The sequence below is a fragment of the Erpetoichthys calabaricus genome, chromosome 1 (assembly GCF_900747795.2).
Source record: "Erpetoichthys calabaricus chromosome 1, fErpCal1.3, whole genome shotgun sequence".
NCBI lineage: Eukaryota > Metazoa > Chordata > Cladistia > Polypteriformes > Polypteridae > Erpetoichthys > Erpetoichthys calabaricus.
Genome location: NC_041394.2, coordinates 103,143,249 through 103,169,134, shown reverse-complemented (window position 1 = coordinate 103,169,134; position 25,886 = coordinate 103,143,249). Strand labels below are relative to the sequence as shown.

Sequence of the window (25,886 nt, the reverse complement as noted above, 5' to 3'; positions counted from 1 at the left end):
GACAGCAGCTGCTATCATTGTTAAATCTCTGTTTTTATTAAAATTGTGCTAAAAACAACAACATAAGCATGAATGAAATGTGGATGTACTGAGTTTTCTGTTGCTTTTTTTAAAGGAGACAATTAGATCTAAAGTAGACCCAGTAGGTTTCTTTATGCATAAAACAGTAAATTTGTACTTGGTAACCTTTGGAACAACCTGAATAAGCTGATATAGTAAGGTTTGGAAAACATGATTACAGGTTTTTTTTTTTGGTCACCTTCTCTTGTAGTACATTTTTTCCTTTTCTTACTTGTGCTACATTAAAAAAAATACTGAACATCAAGATGTTTCCATGTTTGAAGATGATAAAACAAGCAAAATCTAAAACACACTCACTTTATTTGTTACTATTTGCACATATTGTACTTCATACCATCAGTATTCCAGTTTCTTAAATAAATATACAATCATACCCTTCTAATAGTGCAGCAGGATAGGCAATCTTAAGAAACAAACTTCAGATAGAGCAAATAAAGAGAGAGTCTGGGCAACAAGCACAATAAACAACCCCTCTCAATTTAACTTATCTTTTTACATCAAAGAAAGAGGTAAAAAAATGCTTTCACAATAAACCAACTTACACATAACACGACAAGGCAGTCACATCGCTGTCCTTTTATAAACTGTCTACACTTTTTCAAAAACAACTATAATGTTACATGGATCTAAAATATAAAAGGCTCGAATTTGCCACAGATTAACTGACACGGTCATTTCCAGTGCAAAAACAGGTCAGCTGCAAGAGTTCACAGTCAGTGTTAACAGGGCAACAAAATCAAACTCTGCAATAATTCTGTACCTAGCAAATAGCTTGTTCAATTTGACATACACTTAGGACAGAAAACAGTGCAAACATAATTCTTTTACAAAATTTCCTCTTCAGGAGCTACAAGCTTAGACTTATGAAGTAAACTGGAAAGCTGTGCTCATTAATTTTTTTCTCTGAAGCAGTACAGCTGCATATCCACACAATTTAGTTTCTAAATCCCCCCCTTTTTAACAACAAAATAACACTTATGAAGTGCATGGCCACATAAACCTTTAATATTTCAGAAAGGCCAGGCATGTAATTATTGTACTATGTAACAGTTTTCAGTTCTGTGGAATCATTTCCTAATTTTGTATAATAGAATGTGAGAGATAACAGTCAGTCATTGTCACATGATAGGTGCATTAACGAACTACAAAGAAATACTTGCTTCATTTGCATACAGTTGCTCACATTAATTTAAAGATTAGCTCTGGTTTGAAATCACTAGTTTGACCATTCTGTCAGTGTTAAAAAGCTTCTGTTATTTCGAGAGGTCCGACAAAGTAAAAAAATATCAATCTTGATTCTGAGGAGTTTAAACTCCACATTCCATGCTAAATTACACAGCATACACAAACAATACAATTAACTATTTTTACATTAACAATCTGTTTATTTCCTACCCCCACCCCCCACCCCCCAGGCCAACACTGATTAAGTAAAAAATAATGTTTTGTTCAAAAGGTGGTCATCATTGATTAACTAAAAAGGTTTTTAAAAACTGAAAAAAATAGTTTTAACGTAGATGATGACAGCTTAAACACAGAAATACATCATAGGATTGTGTATTTTTTTTAACAACATTGGAGACACAGATGTGTAATAGATATCAATGCAAAGTCTTGGGGAATAAAAGCAATAAAAAACAGAAGAAAGACAGGGAATAAGTAATTGAAATTGAGACAATGAGAATGTGATAAACAGTGAGAGAAAGAAGAATTAAACACCGAGATACAATTTCATATGTTTGAAAGTTGCAACTCAATTTTTAAATGACAGGTCATGAAAATTAAATTTTGTAAACATTGGCTACATCCTCTGCGGTGTCATGTGAATTAACAGCATGGTGAAACAGGAGAAGAAATGGAAGTGCATATAATTTAAAGGTACATTAAGCTTCTGTATATTTGTATTTGATATAAATAAGCCTGAGTAAGTATCACTACAAACACTGCAATCCAAAATGTCAGGACTGCATACTTATTTACAAATTCTGCAGACATCACAGCATTTGATTGTATTATGTAGGCACCAGTGAAATCATGGCACTTCTGAAGTCACAATCCTAATGAATTTTTCCCAGAAAAAGACTTCAGTTTCAAATATGTTCCTTTTCAAACTACACAGAACAAATAAAATGAAAACATGACACCAATAACCAAATTTAAAAAGTAATTCCATTAAAAAAAAAAACAAAAAAAAAAACAGAAATAGGAATCTATGTCTTGGACTTTTCTAATAGTTTGGACTGGTGCACATTATCATAACTGTAGAAATCTAAGGACAGATTTGTAACATTATGATCAACAATCATGTGGTTTTCTTCTTTTTTTCCAACCTAGCCGCCACAGGAATGTAGATTTAAGGCAGGACTAAAATCTGAAATTTATAACCAATGCAGCTCTAAAATGTGACAGTTATTACCATACAGTCATATGGAAAAAATATTTACTATGCTGGTGACTGCAAAAGAAGAGGAAAGCATCCTATGATTATCATTATCTAGAGTTCCATATTTGTAATAAGAAAAAGATGAAAAGGGAGTCAGAGCTCAGTTCTTTGCTTAGTTTGTTAAATCAGCATTAGTAGTCATTAGAAGTTCTTTACAAACTACACCGATTTCTCCCAGCAATAAAAAGAAGGCATTATGCAAACATATTGGGAAAATTCCCACAAAATTGTTGCTTTTTTGGCTTAGAATTCTTTTTTGCTTGCAGTAGCTCTAACATGTTTCTTTATACATTTTCTTCCAAACTTTCTTAGGCATACTCCATTTGCTGCTGACCTGCACGACTCTTCTCAGTCATGCGCTCTGCACTGGATGCCATTTTGTTTTCCACAGGCTTCATTGAAATATAGTCTCTCAATTCAATCTCCATGTTCTTGGCACGCAAAGCAGCAGTGTGAAGCTTCTCTAGAAAGTCTGGCATTCCTAAAAAAAATCATAGGTTTTAATAAATACATCATTAAAATACACACACCCACAATGAAACACAAAATGTATGTATGTACTGTAAGTCTAGATCTTACACAAGGAGACTCAAACAAACAACAAAAAATGAGGGATACACCAAAATTATTTTCATTCACTTTACAGTCTAGCATGATGAAAATGTCAAAGTGTGTTTGTGTTAAATTGTGTGTTTGTAAGCTGTTGGGAAAAGAAAAAAAAAAAGAACTAAGTTTTGTTCCCTTTTTAAAACGGGCTGCTTTCTTTTGAAACACTACAATTTGTTTTAATGACCATTTACAGTTAGAAAAAGTACACTAAAGCCAAATTTTTGACCCTATGTATACATTTTGTGCCTGAAACTATTTAAAACAGGCTGTTTCTGAAAAGATTTGTTATCTATTTATGTATTACATCTCAGCATGAAATTCTGTTGTACCATTAGAGCTGACCAACTATCTCCTCAATAGGCCAACCTTTGCACGTAGATTTTTGACTTCCAAAGAGACATCTGCATGTGCAGATTGGCAACATCACATCCTCCACTCTAACTCTCAACACCAGCACTCCACAGCATAGTATGCTGATCCTCCTCCCACACTCCTATTAACTCAATCATTATATTTGCCAATGACACCACCATCATGAGACTAATCACCAACACTGATGACAGGGCTTGCAGAGAGTAGGTCTTCCTTCTGACTCAGTTGTGCTAGTACAACAATCTCATCCTTAATGTTAGCAAAACCAAGAAGCTGATCATAGACTTCATGAAGCAGAAGGTAGACCACAGTACCATCTACATTTGAAGGAATACTGTTCAGAGTGTAAGTACCTTTAAATTTCTTGGGAGTGCCTATCCTGACAAATTGAAGTGGGTACAACTAATTTTGGCTCTCGTTATAAAAGCTCACCAGCATCTCTACTTCCTCTGACATCTGAGGAAAGTTCCCATTTCTCCATCTGCATGACAAGACTTTTACAGTTATAAAGTGGAGTCCATCCTCACTGGCTGCATAACACCCTGGTGCGGCACTTATTTGGTTCAAAATAGTAAAGCACTGGAGATGATGGAGAATGTGACATATTTTTTCCAACACCCAGCTGCCTTCTATTCAGGACATATACAACAGAACAATGTCTTATAAAAGCTAACAGTACAATTAAAGACTTCACTCCTCCCTTCTGCCAAACAGTACAGGGCCAGAAACTCTGTTTGTTGCCATCATAAGTGCTTACATTAATGAGTATGCAACAAACAATTATTGGGAGATAATCTAAAAACAGAAGTACTTTGGACAGGGAACCACCCAATTATTTTGCACACTTGCACACATCTACACTCACATGGGGAAATTTATAAGTAAAAACTAAAGAAATTGTGATAAAAATTTGCTGCAAGGGCCAACACAAATTGCCATGCACTTAACCATTTTAGGAATCGTTTTTAAAACCTTATTTCCTAATTTGAGGATAAAGTTAAAATAATGTAACTGATAAAGTACTTATTTTGGTACAACCATTGCTTGATTTAATAATGAAATTGTTTGCAAACTGAAATTCACTAAATATTATTAGCAACACAGAATATTTAATACTTTTAACACTTATATTTACAAGATGAACACTTTACATTTAAAACCCTCTAATAAATATGCTCCCAACAAAATGTTTTAATGAAAAATAGCACTTTCAAATAACCTTTAGATAATCAAACAGGCATGAAAACTTAAGACTGAGAGCTGATCATGCATTAGTTAAAAAAGAATTGCATTTCTTTTTGACTTAGTAAAATCTTTTAGTAGAATATATTTGAATTTACCACTAGAAACCATCCAGCTGACACAGTAGCGTGGAAATACAGTCTGAGGGTCATCACTGTAGGTTAACAAATAGTCAAACCCATTCTGTGAAATAAAATATAGAAGATTACTATAAACTACAGAAATAAAGCTTTACAGAAAATAATAGTCAAACACAAATAATAAGATTTACAATTATATAGCAGCCAGCAAGCTTTTATTTTAGTGAGCATCGTTATGCTTTGAATGATTAATGGATATGAAAGAAGATGAAAGTCCGGGCTTTGAAAATATTTCAAACTAAAGATGCAAATTCACAAGAGTGGATATGTTAGTGTTTCTAAATATACCAATAAATCCTAGGGTTGCCTAAGCATGAAAAACAGCCTGAGGGGCAACATTTATATGGATTTCAGTCAGAATATGGTTTCATGTCTTGGGAACTTTCAAAATTCATGGGAAGATGGCAATCCTTATTAATATACAACAAAGACAAATGTATTTCTGAACAGCAAAGCTAAAATCGTGACTGAGTGTTCTATTTTCCCCCGTACAGATTTTTTTTTTTTTTTTTTGAGATCTTGAAAACAAACTTATTTGGAGCTATTCATCAACACTAATCAATGCTGTTATAATCAATGTTTGTGCTGCAGAGTATTTAAAAACACTCTGCACAACCAACACCATAATTATAAATCAAGCAGTAATTGTGACTTTAATAGAAATAAAACTGCCCTTACCTCATCAAAGGATGCATGTGGTCTAATGATCATTTTAGACTGGTAAGACCTCACCCGTACAAATTCTGAACTTTCTGGTAAGCCAGGATGTTCCACAGCCCTGCAAGCAGTAGGAAAGAAATTAAATGTACAGACAAAAGGCCACAGACAAGTATAATTAAATAGAAAGTTGCAAGCAACTTTACTTGTGTATCATGAAGCTTGGAGATGAAAAAAATAATGAATGCAGCTAAAAGTCAAAACTAAAAGGAAGAAAATAAAAGCAAATTTAATACTCTTTTTTACATTGTTTAGGATATGGCAAGAATCCTGTATGAAGCATAAAGTCTGCTGCAATCACATTTCCATAGATGCATTGGTGGAGAAACTAGTGCTTATTTACATTTTGGTAATATTTAAATGCTAACTCATTTAATTGTTAAGAGTAAAATAAAGATAATGTGAAACTGGGATATTATGTCATGGTTAAGAGTGGACAATTGTACATGTTTTACTAGTTTAACTGTAATAACTGACAGGCCTTGAAAATTTGGCACAGTAGCAATACTACATTTTTAATTGTTATATGTGTTTACTTTAGAACAGAGGTACTCAAAGTGATCTGGAACGAGTAACACATATTAGCGTAAATTCTCCAGTACAATTATTGTATTGTTTTTTCTACATGTAGTAATCTGAAAAAACGCTAACATGCAAGCATAACATTGCTGGATTTGTATTTCAATTCTAGGAATTCAGCTAGTGATACAAAATAACCCATATAGTATATATATAAAAGAATATAATATATCCAAGCAATTTAAACATCACCTTGTGGATCACTTTAATCATGCTGGTACAGCAACTTGTTTGTTTTAGAGGATTTCACCTTCTAAATACATGCTGGCTGTCACTTAGAAACAATACCTTTATAAACAGAAATAAAATAGAGTTTCCAAAACTTTTCACAGGATTCAGATAAAATTTTGTTAGCCAATTCAGGTAAGTTTTGTTAGCCAATAATTTATAGGAAGCATTTTATTTGCCTTTTGGGAGACTCAAGTCACATTTGAAGTTTCTAGATACTTAATGAGATTGCTGGAATAGGCTTCCTAAATGCTTACAAACAAGTTCTTTGCTTTATTTAAGCTATTTTAGTATATTTATTGTGTTGATCAGCGAATTTCTCCAAAGCAAATGTGCTGCGTTTCATCAAATTATTTACTGACTAGTCATTTAGCCCGTTACAATAACGGGCGCTAGAACAGTAGTGCATAAACATTAGTAGGAACAGTCTATATTAAATGGCAAGGGACTTTGACCTCATTCTTTTTGTCGGTCGTATTTTTCTTTCTTTCAGCCTTTCTTTTGTTGATGTTTACTTGCTGAGCTGACCGTTCTTCGTGGGCTGCCGCCGTGTATTGTGTGTCTTTAATTTTCTGTGACAGTAATACTGTCTTGTACGGCTCTATTCAATAAGGGCGCACACAAAAAGGCGAGCTTCAAAAGGGTGACCTCAATTGAGCGCGGTGAATAAAGGCGTTCGTAGATAATTTAGTTCAAATGGCTCTGGAATATGTGAAGAGCAACAATGGTGCAGATCTTTATTTACGCGTGCCTTTATTCGCTGCGCCCAATTGAGGTCGCCCTTTTGAGGCTCGCCTTTTTGTGCGCGCCCTTATTGAAGGATACCGTCTTGTACGTCCGCTGGCTTGTACGTCTGCTGGCTTGTACGTCCGTAATATACCTTTAATTTTCTCTGGCGGTAATACAGGCGTGCGCATCGGTAATATGCCTTTAATCTCCTCTGACAGTAATACTGGCTTGTATGTGGCTGAAATATGCGTCGCCTTTAATCTCCTCTGACAGTAATACTGGCTTGTATGTGGCTGAAATATGCGTCACTGTATTGTGTACCTTTAATTTCCTCTCGCAGTAATACTGGGTTGCATTTCCGTAAAGCGCCTCTAACTTTCTCTGACAGTAATATCGCGCATCGCACCGTGCCCCGCACATGCGCACTTCACCAAAAGACACCCACACACGGACACCTGGACGCACAAAGGGATTTTATATATATAGATAATTCGGCTGGTTTAGGATAATTTTTTTTTTTTAATACCAACACCTTATAGTGGTTTGCAAGGCCAGTGTGACATCCTCCAGAGCTGTATCAGCCAACATTGATGGGACCACTATTGAAGAGATTTGGACAGTCTTTAATGGGCACAGTGCCATTAACACACAATATTTATAATTTTCACTTTTTCTTGAGACATCCCATTTATTTAATTTTACTCATTTACTATTTCTGGTTAATTTTCCATTACCTCTCTTGAAGGTTTATAAAGTGTATTTTACCTGAAATGCATTAAATCCTATTTTATTACTGTCACCATTAATTGCTTAATACTTTATATACAGGGGCAATAGAAAGCATACTAATCCAAAGCATCACATCCTGGTATGGCAGCTGCTCTGTATAAGACTGTAATGCCCTGCAGAAAGTGATTAAAACAGCAAAGGGTCCCACCAGTTGTGCTCTGCCCCCCTATAGGACATTTACTATAGGAGATACAGAACTAGAGCGATCAAAATTATTAAAGATCCTTCACACCCCATGAACCAACTGAAATCAGGCAGACGTCTCCACAGTCTTTTGCCCAAAACAGAGATTTAAAAGGAGTTTCTACCCATAGACCTTAAGACTTCTTAATCAGGACATGCCACTGCTGCTCAGCCATCACTAATTGATATAATGCCCTATTCATATTCTCTATTTATGTACCTGTATCTACATTATATATTACTTATATCATTTCTCTAATGCACATTGTACATGTACAATACTGTATGTGATGAATAAAATGAATCTTGAATCATGAGTAGTCCTGCAATGAACAATTTCACTGTACTATGGACACATAAAAATAAAATTGAACTGAACCTTCCTTACTAGAATAGTATTAGAAAAAAATATGTTGTTTAGCTTAACCTACCCTGGAATCCCTTTAATACTGTATATAGTTACAATTTCTATATTCTTTGTGATTTATATTTCTTGCTCTTTAAAAATATTTTTAGTGAGCTTTATACTGTACGTGACTCAAAATTCACTCTATTATCATTTTGCAGACTCAATATCACAACTGATTATTTTCATGTCTCCATGTGTTTCAAGTCATAGGTACAAATATGACTTTGAAAAAGAAAAAAAAAACACTCTTTAATGTCTCTTACCAGTTCCTTATTATGTGGGGCGTTTTACAAAATTCATAGCATTGTAAGACTGTCCTTCATAATTTTGTAGATGTAGAAAGGAAGATTTTTGCATTCAAAGTACTTTACTAGTTCAAAATGAACTCACATTTTCAACTGTTATGTTTTATGATACACCTGGTGGTGATAAAGCTGCAGACTGGCAACATGTTGCATGTTAATGTATTATGGACAGATTTGAACTTGAAATGTAGAAAAGTTACATAATTATCAGTGCATCACTTCCAGTATGAGTATGTTATTTGATAATTAAATTGCAACATGTTACTTATTTCTAATTTTTTAATGTCATTTCTTCAAAATAAATTGTAAAAGACATTGCATAATTCCACCTGTCAGGAGTATAAAAGAGGAAAAAAACAAAACAAAAAAAAAACCCACATAAACTTTTTTAAAGCTTTTAAATTTTGTTTAAAATGTAATGCTAACATATAATAAAGTGTTAATAACACAAAAAAATCTATAATATTAATCGCTGCATTTCACATCACATTGATTTTAAATTTTTTTGGTGAAATACAAATCACAAAAACTCAAGCAACAAAACTGACTCAAATTCTGACACGAGTTCATATCTCAAACAATTAAACTTGCCCTTTAAGTACGTAAGTCTGGTATATGGTTTGAAAAGACAACATCAACATTTCATTGCTTCTCACCTTGATATAAGAACCATTAAGTTGTTTTCATAGTCTACCTGGTATCTTCGAACATAGACATAGTCCCGAGAATACATTGGATACTACAAATACAAAATAAACAGTAAAAAAAGACAAAAATAAATAAATATTATAGAGTCCTTGTCTAATCTATGGGGTAGAGAGACAAAACGTCTTATAGGTGTCTGTAGGTCTACTGTATTACAAAGTCATAAAACTACATTTCAGCATTAATTCCCCACTTTACACAAAGGAACAATGTGTGTTATCATTAATGCAAAACAGAGTTCCTGTTTGTGAAAAACAGAACAAGGCTCAAGTCATGCATTACAGACAAAGGTTATATTAACTTTCGCCACTTTTAACTTTCTTTCCACTGATAGTACACAAATAAATAATGTATGCTTTTATCAGTATAAGAAACCAATATTCTTAAAGAAGTTTTCTTAAATACAGAATCTTAAACATAGTAACTGTAGTACAACTACTTTACTGTGCTATCAATACACAACTGAAAACTACCATAGTTCAGTGATTTTTACAGTTAAATGAAGAACAAAATCTTACAGGAAAATGCGTGACCCAATGTAAGACTTCTGACCCAGTGACATCATCATGCTCAACCACTTCCAGTTTAATGACTAGGGAATCCCATTTTTTTCTGTATTCTGTATCTAGCTATATAAAGAGAAATCAGGAAAAAGACAAAACTTTAATAGACGACTTACAACAAGAAAAACAATTTCTACAAAATTATAAATGCAGTAATTATAAAACTTGCAGAAATATATATATATATGTCAATATATGTGTATGTATGTATGTTCCAATATCACTTCTGAACAGCTGGAGCGATTTTCATGAAACTTGGTACACGTTTCTCATTCGACTAAAAATACTGTAGGGTGAAATCAACCTTAACCCACCCCCTTCTTGGTAGGGTGGGGGGAGATCTTGCGGTCTTGTATGCAAATTATCATCCAGTTGACACTCGGAACAACCACCAGTGGGCGAACTGGAGGTGACTGTCAGCATTCTTTATGTTTGAGCACCACCACGCCCGCCTGTTGCTTTTGAAATTAAATAGTGTTGGCTGGTTCAGAGTGTCAACTGGATGATAACATGCATTCAAGACCACAAGACAAGTACATTAGTGAGTCTTCATGATTTTTATTTTTAAAGTTGTGTTTTTTTTTTTTTTAAATTATATTTTTCACAAACAATTAAAAACCACTTTATATTTTCCTCCTGGGCAACACTGGGTATTTCAGCTAGTATATATACAACCCCAAATCAGAAAAAGTTGAGACAGTGTGGAAAATGTGAATAAAAAAAGAAAAAAGCAAGTTATAAATTCTTCTCAAATTTTATTTCATTGCAGACAGTATGAACACAAAATAATTCATGTTTTTTTTGTCAACATCATTTGATTTGTAAATAAATATCCATTCTTGCCATTCAGGCTTGCAACACATTCCAAAAAAAGTTGGGATGGGGGCAATTAAGGGGTAGTAATGAGGTATAATAACTAAATAATGATGTGATTTGAAACTGGTGATGTTAACAGGTGATTGCAATCATGATTCGGTACAAAAGCAGCATCAAGGAAAGGCCTACTCCTTTAGGAGCAAAGATGGGCAGAGGATCGCCAGTTTGCCACCAAGTGCGAGCAAAAATCTTTGAAATGATGAAGAAAAACGTTTGTCAAAGACAGATAAGAAGAGATTTGGGCATTTCACCCTCTACAGTGCATAACATAGTAAAATGAATCAGGGAATCTGGAGAAATTACCGTGCGCAAAGGCCAAGGGCGCAAGCCTAAACTGAATGGCCGTGATCCCCGAGCCCTCAGACGGCACTGCATTAAAAACCGTCATTCATCAATAAATGATATAACTGCGTGGGCTCAGGACTACTTCAGGAAGTCACTCTCAAGCACTACAGTACGTAGTTACATTAGGAAATGCCAGCTAAAACTGTACTGTGCAGTGGAAACGTGTATTGTGGTCAGACGAATCGGTTTTTAACATCTTTTTTGGAAGAAATGGACGCCGTGTGCTGCGGACCAAAGAGGAAAAGGACCATCCAGACTGTTACCAGATACAAGTCCAAAAGCCAGGGTCTATCATGGTATGGGGTTGTGTCAGTGCCTTCGGCAAAGGTAACTTGCACTTCTGCGATGGCACCATCAATGCTGAGAAGTGTATCTCAGTTTTGGAGGAACAAATGCTGCCTTCAAGACGACGTCTTTTCCAGGGACGCCCATGCTTATTTCAGCAAGACAATGCCAAACCACATACTGCGTGCATAACAAAGGCATGGCTGCGTAAGAAGAGGGTGCGGATGCTTGACTGGCCTGCCTGCAGCCCTGATTTGTCTCCTATAGAGAATGTTTGGCGCATTTTGAAACGAAAAATGCGTCAACGAAGACCCGTACTGTTGCGTACCTAAAACGTTGTTTGCAGGAAGAATGGGACAAACTAACACCTGCAACACTTAGTCACTTGATTTCTTCAATGCCTAAACGTCTTTTAAGTGTTGTTAAAAGACAGGGGAACTGTACAAAGTGGTAAATGCTGTACTGTCCCAACTTTTTTTGAAATGTGTTGCAAGCCTGAATGGCAAGAATGGATATTTATTTACAAATCAAATGATGTTGACAAAAAAAAACATGAATTATTTTGTGTTCATACTGTCTGCAATGAAATAAAATTTGAGGAGAATTTATAACTTGCTTTTTTTTTTTTTTTTATTATTCACATTTTCCACACTGTCCCAACTTTTTCTGATTTGGGGTTGTATTATTATATTATATTATATTATATACAATACCAGTACGTTTCCAGTGAGAGTTGGACTCCGCCAGGGCTGCCCTTTGTCACCGATTCTGTTCATAACTTTTATGGACAGAATTTCTAGGCGCAGCCAGAGCGTTGAGGGGGTCCGGTTTGGTGGGCTCAGGATTGGGTCGCTGCTTTTTGCAGATGATGTTGTCCTGTTTGCTTCATCAGGCCGTGATCTTCAGCTCTCTCTGGATCGGTTCGCAGCTGAGTGTGAAGCAGCTGGGATGAGAATCAGCACCTCCAAATCCGAGACCATGGTCCTCAGCCGGAAAAGGGTGGAGTGCCCTCTCAGGGTTGGTAGCGAGATCCTGCCTCAAGTGGAGGAGTTCAAGTATCTCAGGATCTTGTTCACGAGTGAGGGAAGAATGGAGCGTGAGATCGACAGGCGGATCGGTGCGGCATCCGCAGTAATGCGGGCGCTGCATCGGTCTGTCGTGGTGAAAAAGGAGCTGAACCGCAAGGCAAAGCTCTCAATTTACCAGTCGATCTATGTTCCTACCCTCACCTATGGTCATGAACTATGGGTAGTGACCGAAAGAACGAGATCGCGAATACAAGCGGCTGAAATGAGTTTCCTCCGCAGGGTGTCTGGGCTTTCCCTTAAAGATAGGGTGAGAAGCTCAGTCATCCGGGAGGGGCTCAGAGTAGAGCCGCTGCTCCTCCGCATCGAGAGGAGTCAGATGAGGTGGCTTGGGCATCTGATCAGGATGCCTCCTGGACGCCTCCCTGGTGAGGTGTTCCGGGCACGTCCAACCGGGAGGAGGCCCCAGGGAAGACCCAGGACACGTTGGAGGGACTATGTCTCTCGACTGGCCTGGGAACGCCTTGGGATTCTCCCGGAAGAGCTAGAAGAAGTGGCCGGGGAGAGGGAAGTCTGGGCATCTCTGCTCAAGCTGCTGCCCCCGCGACCCGACCTCGGATAAGCGGGAGACAATGGATGGACAATACCAGTACTTGTACTGAAAAATATTCTGTGTTCAGGGTAAAGACGGGATGTTTGCCTAATTACTGGATGGGGTTTCTAAAGGATAGCCTTTAAATTATGTAGACATATCAGTCAAGAATAACGAATATTTTTCATTCTGCTTTTTCCCAGTCAGTCAGAAGAGAATGATGGCTAAACACAATAACAAGCTAACACAGTATAGACAAGAACTTAAATTCAAAATTAAGTGTAACACGTGGAGGGACAGAATATTTCAAAACACAAACTATAAATAACTAATTAGCGAAACGTGTTATGCATCGCCAAATATAAAATCCAGAAAATCATCACAGAATTAAAGTTGAACCACATTTGCCAAACATGCAATTAAAGGATTGTGTCCTGTTTGCAGCATTGTGATTTTTTGTTTTAATAATATGGATGCTCAGAATGTTTTGATCAAATCAATGACTGAGGCCCCTCTATAACTGCTTACTTTCTTTCCAACCATTTTTTGTATTTAACTAATTAATTTACTTGCTTATTTAGCTGCTTCATTTCTGCCTTCAGCTGCAAGAAATGTAAAATGCTAAACAATAAAAGGATCAATGTATTGATGACATGTTGTTTTTGCATGTCTCTTCATTTAAAGAAGACCCACTTGTGTTAAACATGCATGCTCTTCAGAAAACATTGAAAACGTTTTCCCCTAAAAATAACCTAGCCTATTACGATAAAACTTTTGGTTCAAATCCACAATTGTTTTTGCTCTCATTAGTTGCACATGCTATCCCTCCACTTTACAACACACAGTCCTCTCTGTAGCAATTTAATGCAACTGCTCACACTCACAACTAATTCTACAGCATCATATCTGTGTGCATCAAAAAAGATATTTCTCAACCCACCATATATATATATATATATATATATATATAAAACACTTTAGTCGTAAATTAAAGAAACAGCCAAATATGCACGGTCAATAAAATCACAAAAAGCTGTACAGACAGCTTGGTGTGAATGACTATTGTAAACAAATTCGTTAAAGTGCAGAGTAAGTAATCAGTCATCATACTCATGAATAAAACCTGAATGATTACACATCATTGATAGATGGATACACACTAAAACACAGGTCTGAACACACCCCAGAATGACTAAAAAACAAGAAAATTAAAAAGAAAGAAAATTTCTGACTTGGCAGTCACAGTGACACATTATGCAGACGTACTACCATTGGTATAAAGAAGCTCCAGTAGTCTTTTTTTGACAGACTTATGCTAAACAATTTGTTGGCTGAATGCACACAGTACTAGTGTGTCAGAGAGGATGTGTAGCATTGTTCGTAATGGCACTCAGTTATATTTAAATCTCTCCTCCTTTACTATCTCCAGGGGGTCCACAGTGCGTCCCATAACCGAGTCTGCCCTTTTAATTAGATTTGATTCAGTAAGCATGTCTTGAAGTGATATTATCAGTCCAGAACAGCTCAGCATAGGGATGTAACTACCCACATTAAAAGGAGTGTAGCTTCCTAAGGAAAAAAAAATGTCATTTATGTGGACCCCCAAGTATTTGTAGGAGTACAATACCTCTAAATTCATTCCCTGCACAGTGACTGGACCCAAGAGCCTCTTTGGTGAGGGGAAAGTCAAAAAACATGCAGATGATTTTTTTCTGCACCAAGAAATAAAGTTTTCCACTGGACTCCTATACTCTGTCTCATCACTGTTATTAATACACCCCTCAAGTGCAGAAACATCTGAAGACAGATAATTGCATCCTCCAGTCTAATTTTTGCCCAATAGAAAAACTACAGTGGGTAAAGTTGGTCTCCACAGGAGGGCTCATATATTCCAGGACAGCCCTCTCAAAGGTTTTCATGATGAGAGACATTGGAGTCTGCAGTCATTAGATAAAAAGGTGGCTGCCTTATTTGGAACAGGCAAATTGCAGCATGTTTTCCACAGCTGCTGAACTTTCTGGAGCCTTAGGAAAAGACTGAATAGGTGACAGAGGATTCCACGAAGTTGGCCAGCTAAGGCCCTTAAGAACTTGAGGAATGACTGCATCTGGTCCTGCAGGTTTTCCTGTGTGTAACCTCCTTAGTTTTCTCCTTAATTGGCCTTCAGATATGGACAGCCCATACTGGTGGTCATAGGTGGATTCATCACAGGCTATTCCAGTTGATGTGGTAGGTGGGGGAAACTGGCCATTGGAACACATGGCAATGGGTGGGAAAATCGTTTAAAAATTCAAGTTCAGTAATTTTGCCCAGTCCTTTACAGACACATTTCATGTTATTTGAGTGAATCTGTGTTCTATTTTAGCATGATGGAGGTGGTCAGATATATTTTATTCTAAAAAATGTGCAACATTGACCCAGTTGTGGGTGCTTTATGACATGCTACTTTTCTCTTCAAGCATGAGTTAAAAGTATTTTTATGACAAATTAATTGTAATTGAGGTTCTTCAAAATATGTTAGCACTGGGTGGCAATAAAACATTTGCGGGATATCCATACGGAAAACATCTGATTAGCTGCTCTAAAGCATGACTGCAGAGGACAGTCTGATTTCAGAATTAAGTAACCGTGACAGTGTGGTAACCATCAACAACAGCCTGTTACAAGTCACTAAATCATTTGATGTAGATAAATCAAATGTATGGGAATCAGTCCAAGAAGTGTGCACCATACTGTTTAATGTCGTGAAGGCCAAGTGCATCAAGATGCCAAAAGCCGATTGCTTAAAAAAAGATCATTGACAGCTGGCTGGCAAAGTAAGGATTCCTTAAAGGTGCCAGCTTTGTGGACAGAAGCCACATCGCCATCATTGCTCCCTTGGATAGTGCAATTGAAGAATGGAATACATAGAGATGCAACTTTTTTTTATGCTGCAATGCCCAAGGAACTACTTTGTCAGTAATCTTCTATTATATGAATATTTTTTCGTTTAACGCTGCTTATGCAGCATGCTACAAAATATTAAAAGCAAAATGTATATGCTGCACATTATGAAACACAGCAATACATGACAATGCACAGTTTTAACTACTTCTCTCATGATTGAGAAGGATGGCGCCTTTCAATTTTAGGAATGTTCACCCTACACCTACAACAAGGGTAATATTACATACTACAACAACTATGTTGTAGTTTGGGCACAAAACTGCTTGAACAATCTGATGTACTCACAAGAACTAAAAATGTATTTCTGTGAAAAACATAAAAAAAACTATTACATGTACTCTCCCAAAAACACCCTCCTTAACTAGGCACAAAAATGTTAATTTACCTGCACATTAAAGAATTGTCTGGGCGTGACATCTGTATATGATCCTAAAACTGAAAAAAAAGAGAATAAAGATTTTTTTTTATATTTTCATATCTAGAACAAAAATATAGCACATTTTCCATGTTAAATATCTCTAAACTTTATGATAATGAGCATTTCCCTTCAACTATTCACAAGATATTATTTTTACAAGAAAGTGAAACAATTCTCCTTAGAAGATTAAGGTAACTGTGCAAGTGTAATTCTACATATACAGTATTTTAATTGTAGAAGCATTGTAATTTTCATGTGGACCCTTCGTGCAAGCCCAAGAATCAAAACAATGTTCTTTTTTTCTTTTTTTTTTTTTTAAATAACAACATATTATAGTTATCTTCCCTTTTTAGATCTTCTGGTAATTCAAACAACACAACGTTAAAGACACTCCACTTGAATGCACAAGAAGAAAATTATGCATCTACCGTAAATGTGCATTTGTTTGCCCGTACTGCCTTACAGTATTTCCCTTTAAATCTACTGTAAATGAATCACAGACATCTATACTATAATGAGTTTTCTGTCCAGTGGAATGAAACTAATAAAAATAAAGAAATGTACTTAGGTTCTGGCACTAGTTTACTGGCTTACCTATTTTTACCTACATGTGGAAAACTCCTAAGCAACAACATATTCAACCTATCTCGTGGTGTTCATTTAAGCTGTAATGTAGTATCAAACACATGTATAAACACAGGATAATGTACTCTAGGAAAATTTTTCAATATTCTGAATTACAAGTGAACAGAAGAAGAGGTTAATATTCTGTTTGGTTTAATTGCTTTCAGGAGTTAACCAAATCTAAATAAACAGTTAGAACCTGATAATTTTATATTGTATTCCCCCTTAATACAGAAAACTGAAATTATCAAATTGCAACCAATTTAGTAGGTGATTTATAAATATAATCACATCTACATTTGGAAATCAAAACATTATTCACTCTCAGTATTCACTATTATGCATACACCATGTAGAACAATACACAGTTATGTCCAAAGTCCATAACAGGTTCTCACATCTACTAAATTAACAATGTTGTTTACTTCACAACATCTGCAACTGCAAGTGGTGTAGGGGTTGGCACTGCACTGCTTTTCACAGTCCCAGACACCTGGGTTTGATTTCCAGCATAGCCAGCTACTGCCCATATAGTGTGTTGTATATTCTTTCTGTATTGTAAATCTCGACTTCCAGTTCCTCTGAAAGATATGGGAGGTTAACTGTAGCCTCAAAATTGTCTCCGTAACAGTGACTGTTGTATGCACGTGCTTAAGTAGCCGGTAATAGACTGGCCTTTCATTTAGTGTGGATTCCGGCCAAATGCTCAATGCTGTACTTAGCTGCTGAAAACATGTAGTGGAAAAAGCGGATATGGAAAATGGATGGCTTGATGAAATGTGGAGACGTTAAAACAAAAGCTGTTAAAATTAAATTGTAGTTTTATTATAATTCCTTATGCATCCATTACATATTGATCACCAATTGCATTTATAAAGGTATGAATAAGTAAATCCCGCTCTTTAAATTCCATGGTTTTACATATCAGGATATATCTAATAATTTTATATATATATATATGATAGATAGAGTGGAACCTCGGTTTGCAAGTAACTTGGTTTACAAGTGTTTTGCAAGATGAGCTAAAATTTTTAATAAATTTTGACTTGATAAACAAGCGAGGTCTTGCAATACGAGTAGTATGTATACGCTTTGTCTACTGAGCATCATGTGATCACAACTGAGCTGATGGTTCTTCTCTCTCGCTATGGGATTGTGGGCAATCGTCTCCTATTCTCCGTCTGAGTCGGCGTGCCTCACTCATATAGTCAACATCCGTACGAGTGTATACTGTTTACTACAGCATTGTGACTGTGTGTGTGTGTGCGTTGACGTGCGAGTCCCTGTCTTGCACCCCAAAACACGAAGCTGAGTCTCAGTACTTTAGCAACACCAGCTTTATTCAGCTTGAAACAGCAACAGCGTGGTTATTTATTGTAGTGGGATCTGCCACTCTCCTATACACAGACACAGCAGTCAGGCAGGGCCGTGGCCAAGTAGTACTGTGCCCTGTGCATTTATAATGTTCCTTGTTCCTTGTACCACCCATCAACGGCAGGTGCTTATAGCATGTCCGCGATCTTTTCGTATTCGCTTTTACGGCGAACTGCTACAGCGCTGGGAGACTGCGATTGTTTTGGGACGCTCTTCTGCGTGTCGTCCCGTTGGGTGGAATCCCACAAGAGTTTAGAAACTCACTCACACCAGCCATGATTCTTTTCAAAGTTAAAGTGCAGGTTAATTTGTTTTATGTATTCTTACTTTATATTTTGTATTAATCATTTTTATATGAATAGTTTTGGGTTGTGGAACTAATCATCTGAGTTTCCATTATTTTTTATGGGGAAATTGACTTTGATATACGAGTGCTTTGGACTGCGAGCACATTTCCGGAACAAATAATGCTCACAAACCGAGGTTCCACTGCATATTATATACACACACACACACAGTAGATAGATTAAGCCCCAAGGGGAAATTCACATACTCCAGCAGCAGCATACTGATAAACAATATTAAAGAGCAATAAAAACACAGTGCAAGTTTAAAAAAAAAAAAAAAAAAAAAAAGCAAGGTGGAGAGTGCAAGGCAGGTATAATAGACAATACTTGTATAATGTTAATGTTTACCCCCCCCCCCCCAATAATTATATTATTAATTAATTATATATAATTATATTAGTAATTACCAAGTCCTATAATTATATAAATCCAACCTTGCTTGCCATACAAAACACATGTTACTCACCTTTTATTCAATAACAAAAATATCCATAATGTTGCAACTATGTGTGAAAAAGTAGTAGAATTGTTGTGTACAGGGTACAATGAAACTCTTAGATGAATGTCTGAGAACACTGTTACTGCTTTCATATATGTTAAAAAGGTAATTAATGCTATGTCCATACTACTACATTGTCATTTAAAACTGTGTTTTTAAACAAGAATAATCTCCTTCCACACTAGCATTTTCACATCATTTACGAAAGTATCTCTACCCCATACTAAACAGATTGAAAACACATCTGATGCAGACATTCACCTACAGCAGCCATCCGTGTATCGCAACAAAAATCTTGGATACGGTAATGCCAACAGCCACAGGAATTATCACAAAACTCTAGCAACCAGTAAATTATTTACCTTTCATAAATGGACAGCATACAGAAATCAATCTACAAAATACAATTTAAAAGCATACAGATAAGCGACACAAGTACCATGGAAAGCAAATCCTCTATGTTGAAGTAAGGTTTTCTTCTGTGAAGGGCGACCAGTCAGGAAATAAGAAGTTGTAATGACCAGGATCTAATTGGGAAAGACCCACGAAATAAGCACAAACCAATAAAAACATGATTAGAGAATATGTTTTCAAAATTACATTTTTCCCCACCACACTGTAATGCAGTGCCAAGCCAGCGTTTTTATAAGTATACATCTCTCAAGAGCGTTTTCGGGGTTAGAAATGCCAGGATAGTGTCGACAAAAGGCAAAAACAGAAACAAATGTCTGTGTTTTTAAAGAAAAATGTAGTAAGTGTGGAGACAGCCAAAGACAGACTGAATTCACATTTAGTTGATGCTTAGTAAACTTTTGTCAATTTAATCAGAGCATTACCTCCAATGCGGTCTATTTTAACATAATTAGGTTCCAAAGAATAGAGATGAATGATGTATCATGAAAAAGAATCACAGGCTAGCTATAAAAAAAATTAAGCTATACAACTGCGGGCATGAATGGCTGAAAAACAAAACACACTTAAACAGCAGCAATTTTTACATGCATTTTTTCTGTGGTGTGGTTGTTTATTTATATTTCTCTCTCTATTCATATTTTGGGTAATTCATACAGAGGGGTCTAAGGTACATCAAGTCATTAAGAACGTGAATTCCAAAATTCCCTTACATACCGCCTTAACCGCTCTCTGCCGGATATATCCGGCATCGTAGCTTTATTGCTGACGCCTTACTGCCGGAATTATCCGGCACATTTGCCTGTGGTTATGTGAATGCCTGGCGCGTAGTATAACTGACAGTTTGGCGTGGGTATTATTACTACGTTGTATTTCGACAACTCTGCACTTGTATTGGCCGATCACGTGATGTGATTCGAAAGTGAAAGCTGTGAATATGGCGAAACGTAAACTGACTTAAAGTGAGGTTTTGCAGGCGATTTTGGACAATAATTCTGATCATGATTGTAGCAGTTCTGAAGAAGATTTTAGCGACAATGATGATCAGCAACGTGTGCTGCATGATACTGTGAATGACGACGCATCGGATGATGGCGATGAGTGGGTGTATCCCCAGCATCTCAACTGGACTGCTGCCCGTTATCTGAGCCAGATATGAAAGATCCAAACCGTGACCATTTGTTCAAACTACGTCCTTTGATTGACCATTTATTTGAAACATTTCAGCAGGTATTTCAGCAGGTAAATACTGCTTGAATAAATGTAAAGTAAAAAAACGAAAATTGTTCAGATTTCTCCTGGCATGGGGAATATTTAGTGAGTTGGCGGTTAAAAATAACATGCCAGAGACCTTTCACCTTGAAGACATATTTAAAGCATGTATGCATTACCTGCACCCATGCACATATTGAACAATTGTGCATGTTAATAGATCCCCATTGTACAGTAACTTCTCCTTATGTTTAGGACTGATGTAAAATAAATAACTATGAAACTATTTATGACAATAATGTTATAACATATGATATAGGCATATTTCCATATTGCCCAACACTGTTACACAATCCAGTTCCATTCAATCACAATAACTACTATAATCTACTATAATATTACCTCAGTCTTCTGAACATGTATGTTTTAATACACACAACATAATTACTGATTCTGTCAAAATATACCTTGCCTGTAAACAGATTTCACATATTGCTATATGGCAGTGAGTTATTTTGACACTGAACAACAAGAAAAAAAAATCATTAATGTCAAAGTGAAAACAGATCTCTGTAAAGTGGTCTATGTTAAATACATACAGTATATAAAACACATTTAAGTATTCACCCCCTTTAATATGACATAGCTAGACTACGTATAGGTTAGGCTAGTATGTACAGCAGACCACCAAGAGACTTATGAGAATTCTGAAGGAGTTACATGCTACAGTGGATAAGGATGAAGAGACTGTGCATACAACTGTTGTCTAGGTGCTTCACCTGTCACAACATTATGGATGATTGGAAAAGATAAAGTTGTTGTTACATAAATTGAGGATGTCATGTTGTTACATGACATCTCAGCTAGTGTGTGCAAAAAGGCATATGGGAGACTCTGAAGTCAGAAGATTTTATGGTGAGACGAGACCAAAATTAAGTTTTTTGTCCATCACACTAAATAGCATGTTTAGTGTAAGAGAAACACTGCGCATTAACAACAACATATCATCTCCACCGTGAAACATGGTAGTTGCAGCATCATGCTATGAGATACTTCTATGCAGCAGGCCTTAGAAGTCTTATAAGGGTAGAGGATAAAATAAATGCAACGAAATACAGAAAATTCTGAGGAAAACCTAATGCCGTCTGCAAGAAACCTCAGGATAAGATGTGTTTTCCAGTAAGACAACAATATACATACATGCATACACACACATATACATTATTATATGTCACCATTAGCAATATCAATTTCCATATAAAGAATCGTCTGCTCAGACAAGCGACAACACACAAGGCCACTGACATACTCATCAACAGCCGGCAGGTGGTATTTCATAAAACCAAGTTCCTCAACTCTTCTCAGTCACCTTGTATGCCAAAACACAACTTAATTTAAAAAATGCAGGAACCACAACAATTTTGTTGTGTAATTTTGACCTGACTAAATTGTCTAATGGAACCACTCTATGTGTGAAGAACCTCGTGTCAAACATTATACATTTCAATATGCAGTTTTCTACCATTAGTTATCTGTGGATTTTAAGATTTTAAAATGTTTCATATTTGGGTATGGATACATATAAATATATTTAATTAGCACTGGATTATCTGTGTCACACTTAAGGGATAAACTGGCTTGTGAAGATGCCTACCTTTAAAAAATACAGTAACTTTCAGAACTTCCACATTTTGCACCAAAACACATCAAACCTCTCTAGCTCATAATGTCCTTACTTACCACCAGCTATCAGAACTGCCAACAACCAATCAGATCTGTATAACTGAAGATTAAACAACTTGGATAAGCTGAACCCAAATCCAACCACAGGGGATGCACAAACCAGTGTGTTTCTTCATGCTGGTCTCAAGCCCAGATAAATGGGAAGGGTTATGTCAGGAAGGGCATCCGGTGTAAAATTTTGCCAGTTCAATATGTGGACAACAATACAGATTTCCATTCCGGATCGGTTGAGGCCTGGGTTAACAATGGCCACCACCAGTATTGTTAACCAACAGGGTGCTGGCGGAAATTGAGGGAAGGTGTGTCCGGAGACAGGAGGAGAGGAGGAAGGTAAAGAGAGTGGAAGTGAGGGTTGGAACCCTGAATGTTGGCAGTATGATTGGTAAAGGGAGAGAGTTAGCAGATATGATGGAGAGAAGGAAAGTTGATATATTTTGTGTGCAAGAGACCAGATGGAAGGGGAGCAAGGCCTGGTGTATCGGAGGTGGGTTCAAATTGTTTTACCATGGTGTGGATGGGAAGAGAAATGGAGTAGGGGTTATCCTAAAGGAACACTATGTTAAGAGTGTTTTGGAGGTGAAAAGAGTGTCGGACAGAGTGATGATTATGAACCTGGAAACTGAAGGTGTAATGATGACTGCTGTTGGTGCATATGCAAGTTGGGTGTGCAATGGATGAGAAAGAAGATTTCTGGAGTGAGTTTGATGAAGTGGTGGACAGTGCACCCAAAGGAGAGAGAGTAGTGATTGGAGTTGATTTTAGTGGACATGTTGATGAAGAGAACAGAGGAAATGAGGAGGTGATGGGTAAGTAAAGTGTCAAGGAGGGGAATGCAGAAAGTCAGATGATAGTGGATTTTGTGAAAAGGATGGGCATGGCTGTGGAGAATACATATTTTAAGAAGAAAGAGGAACACAGGGTGACGTACAAGAGTGGAGGAAGATGCACACAGGTAGATTACATCCATTGCGAGGGTCAGTCTAAAGGAGATTGTACATTTCAAAGTGGTGACAGGCCAAAGCGTAGTTAGGCAGCATAGGATGGTGGTCTGTAGGATGACGTTGGAGATCAAGAAGAGGAGGAGAGTGAGGGCAGAGCCCAGGATCAAATGGTGGGAGTTGAAAAAAGGAGGGCTGCAAGGTTGAGTTTAGGGAGGAGGTGAGACAGGCACTGGGTGGCAGTGAAGAGTTACCAGACAGCTGGGCAACTATATCCGACAACAAGAAGCAGACTTGGTGTGATATCTGGACAGAGGAAGGAGGAAAAGGAAACCTGGTGGAGGAATGGGGAAGTACAGGAGAGTATATAGAGGAAGAGGCTGGGGAAGAAGAACTGAGATAGTCAGAGAGATGCAGAAATTACTCAGGAGTACAAGGAGTTCAGGCGTAAGGTGAAGAGAGAGGTGGCGAATGCTAAAGAAAAGGCATATGATAAGTTGTATGAGAGGTTGGACACTAAGGAGGGAGAAAAGGACCTGTACCGATTGGCTAGACAGAAGAACCGAGCTGGGAAAGATGTGCAGCATGTTAGGGTGATAAAGGATAAAGATGGAAATGTACTTGCAAGCAAGGAGAGTGTGTTGAGCGGATGGAAAGAGTACTCTGAGAGGCTGATGAATGAAGAGAATGACAGAGAGAGAAGGTTGGATGATATGGAGATAATGAATCAGAAATACAACAGATTAACAAAGAGGAAATAAGGACAGCTATGAAGAGGATGAAGAATGGAAAGGTCACTGGTCCAGATGACACACCTGTAGAAGCATGGAGGTGTTTAGGAGAGATGGCAGTGGAGTTGTTAACCAGATTGTTTAATGCAATCTTGGAAAGTGAGAGGATGCCCGAGGATTTGAGAATAAGTGTAGTGGTACTGATTTTTAACAATAAAGGGGATGTGCCGAGCTGTAGTAACTACAGAGGGATAAAGCATGAAGTTATGGGCAAGAATAGTGGAAGCTAGGTTAAGAAGGGAGGTGATGATTAGCGAACAGCAGCACAGTGGTCATGCCAGGAAAGAGCACCACCGATGCAATGTTTGGTCTGAGAGTGTTGATTGAGAAGTATAGAGAAGGCCAGAAGGTGTTGCATAGCGTCTTTGTGGACCTGGAGAAAGCACATTAATAATAATATATTTTATTTATATAGCGCCTTTCCCATGCTCAAGGCACTTACAGAATATAATAAAGAACAGCAGGGTATACAGTATATAGCGTTGTACAAACCAGATAAATAAAAAAAGAAGATTACGACAGTGAATTCAGAGAAAAAGCCTAACAGACAACATAATTTATGGTTTAGCACACACACATACAGGTTACAAGGTGCCTAGAGAGGAGTTGTTGTATTGTATGAGGAAGTCGGGAGTGGCAGAGAAGAAAGTAAGAGTTGTACAGGATATGTACGAGGGAAGTGTGACAGTGGTGAGGTCTGCTGTAGGAGATACGGATTCATTCAAGGTGGAAGTGGGATTACATCAGGGATCGGCTCTGAGCCCTTTCTTATTTGATGGTGATGGATTGGTTGACAGACTAGATTAGACAGGAGTCCCCGTGGACTATGATGTTTATGGATGACATTGTGATCTGTAGCGAGAGTAGGGAGCAGGTCAAGGAGATCCTGGAGAGGTGGAGATATGCACTAGAGAGGAGAGGAATGAAGGTCAGTAGGAACAAGACAGAATACATGTGTGTGAATGAGAGGGAGGTAAGAAGAATGGTGATGATGCAGGGAGTAAAGTTGGCAAAGGTGGATGAGTTTAAATACTTGGAATCAACAGTACAGAGTAACGGGGAGTGTGGAAGAGAGGTGAAGAAGAGAGTGCAGGGGGAGTGGAGTGGGTGGAGAAGTGTGTCAGGAGTGATTTTTGACAGACGGGTACCAGCAAGACTGGAGAAGGTCTACAAGACGGTAGTGAGACCATATAACTATGATATATGGGTTGGAGACGGTGGCACTGACCAAAAAACAAGAGACAGAGCTAGAGGTGGCAGAGTTAAAGATGTAAAGATTTGCATTGGGTGGGACAAGGATGGACAGGACTAATAAGAGTTCATTAGAGGGGTCAGCTCAGGTAGGACGGTTGGGAGAAAAAGTCAG

At 37.3% G+C, this 25,886-nt stretch overlaps 1 protein-coding gene across 1 annotated transcript in view; it reads right to left on the bottom strand.

Moving 5' to 3' along the window:
- Window positions 1-364: 364 nt before the first annotated feature.
- stard7 (StAR-related lipid transfer (START) domain containing 7) overlaps window positions 365-25,886 on the bottom strand; it is a 37,405-nt gene continuing 11,883 nt past the window's right edge. The window contains exons 3-8 of the mRNA XM_028804548.2: window positions 16,549-16,598; window positions 10,050-10,160; window positions 9,483-9,565; window positions 5,566-5,665; window positions 4,846-4,930; window positions 365-3,005 (exon numbers count right to left, since the gene is read on the bottom strand). Coding sequence (XP_028660381.1) covers window positions 2,833-3,005; window positions 4,846-4,930; window positions 5,566-5,665; window positions 9,483-9,565; window positions 10,050-10,160; window positions 16,549-16,598 — 602 coding nt within the window. The 3' untranslated portion in view covers window positions 365-2,832. The remainder of the gene's footprint in view (window positions 3,006-4,845; window positions 4,931-5,565; window positions 5,666-9,482; window positions 9,566-10,049; window positions 10,161-16,548; window positions 16,599-25,886) is intronic.